Source organism: Sitophilus oryzae, unplaced genomic scaffold (genome assembly GCF_002938485.1).
Source record: "Sitophilus oryzae breed Bouriz unplaced genomic scaffold, Soryzae_2.0 scaffold_1639_pilon_pilon, whole genome shotgun sequence".
Taxonomy (NCBI): Eukaryota; Metazoa; Arthropoda; class Insecta; order Coleoptera; family Curculionidae; genus Sitophilus; species Sitophilus oryzae.
The window spans coordinates 355,423-368,598 of record NW_022146324.1 but is presented as its reverse complement, the minus strand read 5'-3'; the positions used below and the strand labels follow the sequence as shown (position 1 = coordinate 368,598).

The following is a 13,176-nucleotide window of genomic DNA, read 5'->3' as shown; positions in this document are numbered from 1 at the left end:
TAGAACTAGATAATAAACGTACAAAAGCGGTTAGTTAATAATATGTATTATTAGGCTTTCAAAACAGGCTTTTGCCGATAGGATAATCTAAAAATATTGCCGCTACACACCTGTCTCTCAGATGTATAAATTACTATTTAACATTTTTTCTTCATCTAGTTTTTTGTTTTCTTTATTAAAGTGTACGGGTAATTGAGTGATTAAATATTATTGGTTTAAATTCCATAAATTGAGTAATATTTTACCCACTTGGCAACGCCGCCTCGTGTTGTAAAGCTTTTTATCATTATTTAAAATGTTTTCATATTCAAATGGCAAAAAATATTAAAATTTTTAATTTTGCATTGATGACCGGTGTTTCAGTCGGTGCACTGGTATCAACAGCGACACCGGTGTTTATCTTAACACCGGTGTTTATCTCGACACCGGTGTTTATCTCGACACCGGTGTTTATCTGAACACCGATGTTTATCTCAACACCGGTGTCGAGATCAACACCGGTCTCGGTGTCGATGTCGATGGTGCCGTCTGTTTGTTTTTTTTTAGTTTTTTTTAATGTATCATTTTTTAGTTTATTTTACAGCTACGAATTTTTGTTTCTTTATGTTTTGTTTTCTGTTGTGTTTTTGATTAAACAATTTGTTACTTTATAGTTGTTTAGAGCTGATGCTTCCACTTTATTTTAGTGATTGGTCTGGCAAAAAGTATATTTAAATTTGAAAGCTTTAAGTTAAAGTCTGTGCGCTTTAATAAACGATAAAAATAATCACCGATACGACATTATTATTATCAGGGTTTATTTTGAACTTATTAATTAACATTATTTCTTCTTTAACCCGTTTACCAAACACTGGTGTCGTAGTCAAAACCGGTATCGAGTTGAACACCGGTGTCGGTGCCAACACCGGTGCCGGTGCCAACACCGGTGTCGGAACACCGGATAGTCCATATTTCGCCACCGGTGTCAGCCCAACAGTGTTTGGAACAGACCTAGTTTACACCGCAGCGAATAAAGAATACTGTCCCGTAGTTCTGCTTTCAGTCGACAGAGTGGTTGCCGGAGACGCTGTTGCCAGAACTACTACTGATACATCCGTAGATTTGCGGATTTTGGGTACAGTACGTTAACAATATGGATTTTCTATCATTAAACAATTTAATATAATATCATATGATTAAGATTTAAGATATGCGTCAGAGTTGGCTTGGAAATGGAGATCGCTGGTATCTCATATGTAAAATATTATGACAAATGTCAATAATCGTCATTTCTAAGCCAACTAAACGATTTTTTTCGATCATACGACATATTATGTTTAACACGAATACATTTTTAATACATAAACGCGGATTTTTCATCCAAATATATTTTCGTCAAACGTATTACAGATATTGCACATTTTAATATGGCAACACTGTCGCTTTCAGTCCTACATCATCTTCGATATGCCTTCGCTGGCCGAATTAGAGAAAATAAGGTTTTATGCGTTGGCCGCAGAAGGATTGGTGTCTCCACCGTACAGCACTTGAGACGTAAGGAGAAATCAAATCAGCGTTGTCACGAATTCGGCCATTAGGTTGCGTATCTTCCCAATTCTTTCAAATTTCAAAATTATGAAAATTCGAATAATTTCGGAACGGAATATCGTAAAATCGCGTTTATTTTTTTATTAATGTTACAGATTATGGCAATGTCATTTTCAAAATGTATTTCCGTTGGTTACTGGATAAAGTTTTCCCTGTCATCGCCGGTAATAACTGTAAATCATTCGGGTTATTATCAAACGGATTGACTGCTTTCCGATAATCGTAATTTGTTTTTATTAATTAACTGTCGATAATCGACTGATAACGTGTACGTAAAGGCCGAACCTCAGTTCATTTTTTGCTAAATTAATACTTTGTTCAAGTGTTTATGCTTAGCTGGTGTCAGAATTTCCATTCGACAACGCTATTTATAACGATTATTCTTTTTAGATATAGCAAAAATGTTTTTCTTTGACCTTACCTAAAATACTAATAATAAACACGTTGATCGCAATCGGTGGCGGTTACTTAGTAAGAGCACACACATGCACGTGAATCTCCAAATTTAATGCCTTTTCTTGAGAAGATAAAACTAGCATCTAAAAAAGCACTGCCATCTAAAAAAACTATACTTTGAAAATGCAGTTCTTGAGCCTGATAATATATTTTTTATTTTAGTTTTCTTGGGTTTTAGGTTTTGGTTTCTTCTTTTCTCTAAATTAAGCCATAGGACAAATTAGGAGAAAAGCTACTGTTTTCGTGGTCTTTAATCTTCAAAAAACAAATGTTTCGGCCAAAAGACTTCAGTGTTAACATTTTGACATTCTGCACTTAAGTGAAGTTGAAGGTTTTTGGCCGAAACGTTTGTTTTTTGAAGATTCTTCTTACAGTGCCATACTCTATATAGAGCGTCGGCTACCTCTCGCATGTACTTGTGATGTGTGTCATCAGTGTTTCACAAGTACACGGGACCTACAGTTTATTGCCGAATCCGAACGGCACTATTTGAGAGGTTGTACAAGGCAAATATACTCAAGGTGGTTTGCCATTGCCTTCCTTGAGGTGGCGGCTCGTTAGTCACTCTATTTAGATAAATAAATATTTTTATTTAAATAAATAAAGCGACCGTACTGGCTGGGTATCGAACCCAGTACCTTCCGCTCCGCAGATCGACACACTAACGCTGGAGCTACGGCCAGGGGTGGATGGGAAAGTGGAAACCGGCCCGGGAAAAACAGGCACCCGGCCCAAATCCACAAAAACAAGATGACCATAACGAAGAAACATTATTTATTTATTAATATTATATAAGTAAGGGAGTTTTTCGTTCGTGCGAAAAAGCTCTTTTGCCTCCGGTTTTTTTTAAATTTAAATTGTCTTGATCAAAATTTTCGTAAAGACCAATATTGGGTCAGACATCTGAAGTTTTACAGGGTTCGACTGCTTTATTTCCATTATCGATAACGGTAATTTGATCTTGAATAGGCTACGATTTTGAGTCACGATTTGGAGAAACTTTAACTTCCTGATTCATTCATCAGTTCATCTGACCCAATCCTCTGTGAAATACATTACTTTTAGCTTTTCGGGTATATACTTTCTTACACATTGTAGAAAGAAATTCTCTCTTCTCTGCTACAGCAGCAGCCTAAAGGTGTTTTTAACTGAATGAACCGCGGTCGCCATTAAAACTGCAGCATTTTTTAGGTTATTATATAGTTCTTATCACGAAACTTTTCCTCTATACTTTTCTACATCTGGCATCTTGTAGGTATGATAATCCCATGACTCAAACGAAAAAAACCTAGGCAATACCTAGGCAGTGGATATAAATGTGTTCTGATGTAATGCTATGTTACAGTCCATAAGAATATTTGAATTTTCAAGACCTATTAATATTTTATTATCTAATCTAGTTTAAACCTTACCTAACTCTTCTCTGCTGTCTAAGTAATTTTTAGTAAATTCATTTTAGCAATGTATATTTTTTAAACGACAATTTAGACTTTGGCTTTTAGTTCTCAGACTTGGCTTTTAGTCCGTCCCCAATTCAAGCTAAGCATAGATATGGTTTCTCCGTCAACTGCAGAGTTCGCGTCAAATTCGTCTACCTTTTTACAAAGGGGAGCTCGAAAAATATTGCACCGAGGCTCCCAGTTGTTAATCTACGCTACCGTATTCTTAGTATACATTTAGATCGAGACTATTTATATTTACCTAATGCTATTCATTCTTTTTTTTGCTGCCAGTCAGTCATATTTATTAGTTATTAATAAAAGAATAGTGGGTAAAACTATACAGGGTGAGTCTTAAAAATAAGTGCAAATATTTTTAGGGGTGGTATAGTGGTATTTTAGAACTTCCTGTTCACCGCAAATTTTCCCACGGTATAGTTTCTTAATCTCTGATATTATTATTAGAGATGCAAATACCGAAAAACTGAGGTGGCTCAAATTTTTTTTAAAAATAAATCTATTTTTTTAAATGTTTCTTCTTTAATAACACGATTAGACTTATTAGAAATATGATTATTAAAATTATAAGTGTCCCAGAGAAAGACATTTTACAATAGTTATTTTACAAATTGGTGTTTATGTTTAAAAGCAACTGATGATTATACTGATGCAAATTGATTGGTTAGTTATGGAGTCACTAAGGATCTTACGTCACTTTAGTTAGAAGGTTAACTATTTAATTTTTGCTAATCCAATCTTTTTTGAGCTCTGATCGGGGCTGGCCCACCGCCCCACCGGGAATTTTCCCGTTTTCCCATATGGCCCATCCACCCTTGGCTACGGCCGTCCACAAATCAAACCAAACTAAACTTTTGAAGATTAAAGCCCACGAAAAAAAGTAGCTTTTCTCCTTATTTGTCCTACTTAATTTAGAGAAAAGAAGAAACCAGAACCTAAAACCCAAGAAAACTAAAATAAAAAAATCTATACTATATAAAAAAAAATGTCCATTGATTCAGTCAATGAACAATTATTATTGTAATTAATCAAACAAGTATCGCAGTTAGACAAGGCATTATAGAGAACCAGTGGAATATTTTATCATAATGATTTTAATGAACAAAAATTATAATAAATTATGTGTACATAACAATTAATGATTTATTTATTAAAGCAATGTTGTAAAAAACAGAAAATAAGAAAATATGGAGTCAACCGTTATTTATTACCTAAACCTTCGTAAAGAATTAAATATATTAGTCAAAAAAGCCATAAAAGGAATTTAAGTAAATAAATATAATGAATTATCAAAGATTTACTAAAAATTACGGATCTTTGAAAGAATTGACCAAACGAGAAAAGTATATACAATTAGGGAAATTGTGAAGTAAGTTCTATGAGCAAGCTCTATTTTTTTAATTGTCCCCTGAGAGCAACCCGAAAGTACAGCGTAATAGACTCTTAAGAACCCTTTGTGTTTTCGCAAATTTTGTTGAAATACTCCTTCCCATAAATATTTAAATTCAGATTTGTATTTTCTGTTTCGCTGGCAAATCAAATAGATAAGAAAAACGGAGGCGGCGATGTAAGCGTCACCGGATTAACCGGAACCTAACGTAAATACATATATCCGAGTCCCGACCGGATCAGTATTAGAGAGGACATTCATATCGAACTTGTAATTGATCCACGCGACAGGCAGGTGTCTAGTTGCCTGCAATATTTTTAGATTATCGCATAAAGCCCCGTATACACATAACATCTTATTATCTGTTCACTGTTCAGTCAAAAATTATCAAGTAAAATGTTGTGTGTGGATTAAAAAACGATCCATTTTAAGTTATACGCACACAGAAAAAGCAAAACAGTTTTAGTGAAAACCCGTTGATCGAAGAAATAATAAGATGCGCAACCGAGATTTAGTTTAGCACTGCGCCGCTGCGCGCTGATAGTCGTTTGTAGCGCAGCAGTCGACAGAGTGGGTGCTTGCCGGAAACAGTGTTGCCAGAACGACGGATTAATCCGTAGATTTAAGGATTTTTGGTACAGTACGTTAATAATACGGATTTTCTATCATTAAAAAAACGGCGTCAGATTTGTCTTGAAAATGAAGATCGCTGTTATTTCATATGTAAAATATTATGGTAAATGTCAATAGTCGCCATTGATAAGCCAACTAAATGATTTTTTTCGAAAATACGAAATATTCAGTATCTATAAAAGAATTTTTATTTTTGTTGTTTATTCTATATATGTTTCCAAAAAAATCATTTATGGGTATTTCGCCACTGATTTTCGCCAAGGATTTTTTTGGAAAGATGAATCCGCCACATAGGTATAGACATTTTTTACAATTCTATATATGCCTTCGCTAGCCGAATTAGGGAAAATGAGTGTTTTATGCGTTGGCCGCAGAACGAGTAGAGGCTCCAGCTTACAGCACTTGAGACATAAGGGAAATCAAATCAGCTTTGTCACGAATTTGTCAATTAGGTTGCGGGTCTTCCCAATTCTTTCAATCAACGGAAAAACGTTTTTGGCTAAAACTGTTTTCATGTGATGCTTTAATGCAAATTGAATGAGCTAACGCACACTGATCAGGTTTAAGACAGGTTTAGGCTCATTTAGACACAATCAAGATGATCCCTGCATTCCTGCATATTTGATTGCAAATAAAACATTTTGCATCTATTAGAAACATAATGTTTTTATAAAAGACAAAAACATTTTTTTTTTTTGATTTTTTGATTGAAGACGTATAGAGGTCTGACAGGTGTGTAATTCGTGAACGAACTAGTTCCAATGAACTATTCCGACCCCGGAACGAAAAGAACTAGGTCCCGGTTGCTTACATGACTAGTTTCTTAGGACCTATTCCGAGGACCGATACTGTGACCGAGATATAATAATAAGCGACGGCGCCGGCGACGGATCGGCTAGCGCGATCGTAGCTCGATGCTAGGCGGGAGTGGGGAGTGCCAGCCGTATGTTATCGGTCCCGGACCGAAAGGACCAGAGGAACTAAAGAAAACACTAGTTCACGGACGGATCGCCCAGTATGTCATCGGTCCCGGACCGAGAGGAACTAATTAAAAGACTAGTTCACGGGAATCTATTCGGTCCGCAGCGCAGTTTCGAAATATAATAAGAGGCGACCACGACGGATCCGGCCTTGTCTATGGCCGCGGCCGGCGTAATTATCAGAGAATACCTACTGTATGAGGATACCTACTGTTTTTAGTTTGTTCTTTGAATATTTTATGGAAATGTTTCACTTTAGGTCCTTCAAATTAAGAAATATCTTATAAAACGAAGTAGATATTCTGACTTTTTAGACAAAAATAAAGAGCTCGAAGTGAAGAAAAATGCAATTTTAATTAAGAGAAAACTTTACCTTGTATTTATAATTTAGCTTCACCTACATCTGTCAGTATTAAGTATTGTATTATTTGCTCCAACTGATTTGTGACAAACTCACTGATTTGTGACAAACTCTGATTTGAGCTTCTTTTTAATTTTTTGTTCTTATCTCCAATAAAATGTATCTATAGATATGTTTTTAATATACGCAATTACACCAATTACACATCTCGTAATATTTCGCACAATATAAAAATTATACAGATCATACTATGAATAGTTCTGACTTATAACGAAACCCATGAGCAAGCAACGGGGATGTCAATGTTAGTCGGAAACTAATGTGAACTAAAGACCTAGTTCAAGGAACTATTCCTTTGGACGAACTAGAACTAAGGAACTAATTCCTCACAAAGAAAATGAGTTTTTTAGACGATCGCCCGTTTTACCTAACAAGCAAAACTGATAGGCAAAACGTTATGTGTAGACGGGGCATAACAAAAAGCCGACTTTGAAAGCCCCATAATAAAAATATTAACTAACCGCTTTTGTACATTTAATATCTAGTTCTAATTAGATGTGTGGTGGAGATATAGACTAAAAACAGGCGTTGCAGAAATTCATATAGCGATATACATTCTATTTATAGCGGTAGCGGTATAGTTTGTTTAATGTCTTAAAAAGGAATTAAAGCTGATATGATTTTATTGATTTTTATCAATTTGAATATCAGAACATTTTAAACAATTGGTAAAAAGCTTTGTAACACTTGAGTACTGTCTCTATCTGTGGTTTCATTTAGATATATGTTAAAGATATGACTAAAACGGTTGCTGCTGTATTTACTTAAGAACATATTTTTTATTGGGCGGTATATTTTTTCTTAAATACTAAAATAAATATAATTAATGATGATCACACCGGCACTGGTCTGGCTCGGGAGTCAATTATAGTATATGTATATGTACTAGTTTTTTCGTCCGCATAAAATTATATTAATTTTATTAGTATAAAGTATAAAGTCTGTATAGGGTGTAATATTTATCATAGCACCTAGTGGAAATATTTGGAAGTATCTATTACATGTATTGTGTCTAGTTGTAATTGATGGTCTATGAATAAATATGAAGAACGGAATTGGACAGAGCCTTGTGTTAGTTTATTGCTGTCCTAATATTTATCTTTTTATTCTTTATATCTTTATAAACTATAGCCTATATGTTATTCTGATGCATAAGCTATATTATTGTAAAGTCTCATTAAAATCCATTCAGTAGTTTTTGCGTGAAAGAGGAACAAACATGGTTCATCTATACTAATACATATATAAAATCCTTAAGTGACTGACATACTGATTATTCACGATCCTGCTCAAACCACTCAACGTAAGAAGCTCAATTTTGGCATACAGGTTGATTCTAGGGTGTAGAGGTTCGATAAGAAGGGATTTTTCGAAATTCCAGTTCTAAGAGGGTGAAACCACCCCTCAAATATTACAATATTTTTTATTTAAAAAACGGTCAAGTTTCCGAAAAAACGCTTAAACACGTATATTTTATTTTGTTTTTTTACATATTTTAAGATTTTTTAAAAATGTATACAGGGTGTTTCGAAAAATCTGGTCATTAATTAATCACGATCCTGCTTAAAGCGTTTGACGTAAAAAGCTGTTTTTTGGAAAACAGATTGACTTTAAGGTGTAGAGGTTCGATAAGAAGGGATTTTTCGAAACTCGAATTCTAAGGGGGTGAAACTATCCCTCAAATATTAAAATATTTTTTATTTAAAAACCGGTGAGTTTTTCAGAAAAACTCTTAACTTAAACACGTATATTTTATTTTGTTGTTTTACATATTTTAAGATTTTTTATAAATTTATAGAGTGTTTCATAAAATATGACCATTGAGTATTCACGATTTTGCTTAAACTGCTTGACGTTTAAAGCTAATTTTTGGCAAACGGATTGACTGTGAGGTGTAGAGGTTCGATAAGGAGGGGTTTCTCGAATTTCAAATTCCAAAAGGGTGAAAACGCCCCTCAAATATTCAATATTTGTTATTTAAAAAATGGTTAATCTTTCGGGAAAACGCTTGGACAGGCATAATTTATTTTGTTTTTTTACATATTTTGAAATTTTGAAAAAAATCATACAGGGTGTTCCAAAAAGTTGGGTAATTGATTAACCACGATTCTGCTTAAACTGCTTGACGTAAAAAGCTTATTTTTGGCAAACGGATTTTTCGAAAGTCAATTCCAACGAGATGAAACTACCCCTCAAATATTACCAAGTTATATATACATATAATATCCATATTGTTCGCCATATTGCTTTTTCTCATGCTGAGTTTTAGTTTAGACATAAATGTGAGAAAATTTTATCTAGTTTGTATGTTAATGGAAATTCTCGCTTTGCTTTATCATCACCATTACAAATGATTAATACGACGCGAACGAAGTCGCCGGTACACGCTAGTATCAAATAAAGTTTTAGTCACGTGATTAAGCTTAATATTAATCAAAATATTTCAGGAAACAAAAATAAATTAGTTATAAATATATAAACAGTTATTATTTACATCAACAAAACTCACCTTCTTAACAGCACTTAAGGGACATAAAGGGTCATTACTACCGTTTTCTCGTTCAAAATATTCTAATAAAGTTGCGATGAGTTTTTTACGGCTATTAAGCTATCTTGTAAACTTCGCACTAAAAGAGGTTTTAAAAAGAACAATGTTCGACTGCGAGGTCTGATAGTAAACATTTTTAAGCTTAAAGTATCACAACACTATTTATTTAAACCAAAAACTCGTAATACAAAACTGAAGTGTCAAAACGAATGACAATGTCAAGAAATACATAAATAAATGTGGTAACTTGACATTTTTTACAGCAGAGCTATGACCTGAATCCCCAGCGCGAAATTTAAATTCGAGTTAGTCAGCCCGGCGCCAAATATGTCCATGGTTGGCAACAATGAATTTAAAAATCGCCTCCTCGATTACGTAACTAAAAGTTTAATTGATATCAAATATACATCCGTATGTACAAACTTTCGCGTTTATAATATATATCAGATATCTGGATAAAAGGTTGTACATATATGTATTACATTCGTGTTTCTCTTGTATTTCAACCACTTCAAACCCTTATATAATAAATAACTATTATTTAAATAAATAAAGTAACCGTACTCGAGGATCGGACGGAGTACTCTGAAATCAACAGTTCCACACACTGGTCGTTAAGTTACGGCGCGGCGCCCGGCCCTCCTAATGGTACTCTGTGCAATTCTATAATCTAGTTTTAAGAATATCCAAACCATATTTTTTTATTTTATAGGGTTATATTAATTATGTATTCTGTTTGTTCCAGGGAATATTCCGACTGGCATGCGAAAACGTGTTGAAAACCATGCGCAAAGGCCGCGAAACTTTATTGACCCTATTGGAAGCGTTCGTCTACGATCCGCTGATAGATTGGACCGTGGGCGGTGAGGTACTAGCTGGTACTTCTTTCGGCAGCGTTGCCAAATCGGCCGAATCAGGACGTAGACAAAACAAGAAGGAATTGGAGAAAGAGGTGACTTTGGCGATGTTCAAGGTGCGCTGTACGGAGATGAAAATCGAATGGCAAGAAAATAAGTAAGTGAAATCAGAATTATACTTTTACGCAAACTTCCTGAAAGAAATCTCTAGCTGATATATCTAAATATCCCCTTTTGGGTATTGAAAACGACTTGTAACAAGATTGCCCCAGTAAAATATGAGGCGGGGCAATTAAAACTTGTAATTTGTGTAAGTAAACTTGATTTTGGTGTAATAGTAAAAAAAATAGGAAGGAGGATAATATATGTAGTCGTTTTCCGGAAAAAGTAGATGTTTTTGAAAAACCTTAATATTTTTTGTACACTTTTGATCCCACAGTAATAATGTACAGTCTTTAACATAAATAACAGTCTTTAAAATATTTTTTTTTTATATTTCCCCCATAAAGACAAAATATATATATATTTTTTGACTCCATGGGGGCGTTTAAAGAATGTTTACAATGTAACATTCTTTAAACACACTTATAATCCAACTAAAAGCAAACTTGTATAGTTCTTTGTTATTATCCCCATTTCAAACCTCCTACCTCTTATAGCACAGTAAGCAATATGTTTACGTTTACCCCAAAATATGACAATATTTGCTTTTTCTATTAGGAATGGTAAACGAGTTTTTTTTTTGAATCTATTGCAAATTTCTAGCTGTATATGGAAGCACCTATTAAGTAAAGTGTTAAAATATACCCTTTTTGAATTTTCAGTGCAAACATTAAAGTTTCAAAGTTATACCTTGTTAAAATCGTCTACCATTACCCCAACTAACCCTACAAGATATTAAATAAAGTGTATAATTTTACTCACATTCGACAAGTCGTCGTCAATATCACGAAGTGGCGCATTTTGTGATATTTTTCAGGAGAGCGGTTTAAAGTATTTTTCCGACTTTTGTTTCAATACTAACCAACATATATTGAAGCTACTGTGTTTCTTTTTTGTTTAAAAAAACAGAGTGACCACAATATATTTTGGTTGGTATTGAGACTAAAGTAGTAAGAAGCTTTAAACCGCTCCCCCGAAAAATATCAAAAAATGAGTTACACCACTTTGTGATATTAACGTCGACCATTTGTACCAGTTAAGCCAATTGAATTTTAAAGATGTTTAGTTTTAAAAATAGTCAGTTATTTTTTTTAAATATAACTCAAAAAAAAATTGCGAAAAAAGGTTCGTTATCCCTGGCCTAGTATGTCGTAGGAGATATACAATCCTGGACACTTTATCTACGTCAATGAAAGAATACAAGAACACGTAACGCCCATATACGGGCTGCAGTAGAATTTGTTATTTTAGACGCCATTTTTTTGGTTGTAACGAATGAGCCATCAGCTGGTTATTAGCGACAATTTTAGCGATTTTTAATAGTTTGTGGGTAGTGAACTTTGTATAAACTTTATTACAATGGTGATTAGTTGGTCAGATTTCAAGTATAAAAGCCGCAACTATAAGAAAGAGCCAGGAGTTAAGTTTCATAGGTAAATAAACAGTCCACTCCAACTATTTAGCGTTTTCTTATTGAATTTGATAATTGTTTTTCTGATATTATATGTACTTGATTTGCGCTATACGTCAATACTAGTTTTCTATCTTTTGGTAACATTTTAATGCTTTTTTTTTGTAATTAATTAGTATATCACCGCATACACCTTAGGTGGAGTCAAAACATTTATCAAAAATATAAGTATTTCTTCAAGCAGCTAAGTTAATGTGCTACGGCACTGTTTGGTGGTATGGTAACAATTTGCTCTCGGGTGTTATTTTAGTCCTTCTATTCTTTTTTCATCTACGTGGTCTGTAATTTAATGCGTGCGACAGAGATAAATATAAATGAGCGGTTGACAGACATAGAGACAAATTAAAAAGCGGCATAGAGTGTTGCCGGATTTTACGTGTGTAGAAAAAAACGTTTTTTTTAAACTCTCATGTATACTACTGAAATGAAGATAATATGTTTAAGCTAGATATAATCTATACAGCTGTAGTTAAATTAGTAACTAATTGTGAAAAATAAAGTTCGAACCCTAGATGCAACATTTTTTATAAACGCCTACTTGTGCATAGAAGAAAGGTATCAATCTAATTTATATCTCTTTTTAATACTTTTGATTTTTCATTAAGCTGTCTATATCACTGTCTTACACGTTAAAATCCAGACCACGTTTTTACGATGGCCCAAATATATTTAACCATTTTTTTAATTTTATTTATAGAGAAGAGATTGTTAACGAAATCCCCGGCTTAGTGGACCATTTTAACTCCTGTCTAGCTTTAACTGAAGATCTAGAACAAATAGAGGACGAGCTTCAAGACCTGCATCAACAATTGGCTTTAGTTAAAGAAGCCGAAGCTCAGGGTCCGAAAAAACATTCATTATACAAGCTTCCTTCTCTATATGATAACTACGTTAAGAGTCAAGAAGCAATGAATACTGCAAGAAAGGTATTTTTTTCATTAAAAAATCGTTTTTGTTTTAATTAATAGCTTTTCAGGGTCTGTGTGACATAATCACGGAATGCGAGGGGCATTCTAAAACTTTCAATAAGTTATTGAATTCGTATGAGAAACAGCAATTCACTCAGTGGTTGAATGAATTGAAATTTAACGGGACCGATGAAACTATGCACGTGTTTGATTTAGTAAAAGAATTTCTGCATAACGCTGGCAAAGATGACGTAATATCGGAGTGTGAACAGTCCGAAGCTGAGGTAAGTTACCTGTTTTAAAAAA

At 33.9% G+C, this 13,176-nt stretch overlaps 1 protein-coding gene across 1 annotated transcript in view; it reads left to right on the top strand.

Moving 5' to 3' along the window:
• LOC115880587 (serine/threonine-protein kinase SMG1) overlaps window positions 1-13,176 on the top strand; it is a 122,793-nt gene that overhangs the window by 99,995 nt on the left and 9,622 nt on the right. Inside the window, exons 10-12 of the mRNA XM_030897855.1 lie at window positions 10,218-10,486; window positions 12,660-12,888; window positions 12,939-13,154. Coding sequence (XP_030753715.1) covers window positions 10,218-10,486; window positions 12,660-12,888; window positions 12,939-13,154 — 714 coding nt within the window. The remainder of the gene's footprint in view (window positions 1-10,217; window positions 10,487-12,659; window positions 12,889-12,938; window positions 13,155-13,176) is intronic.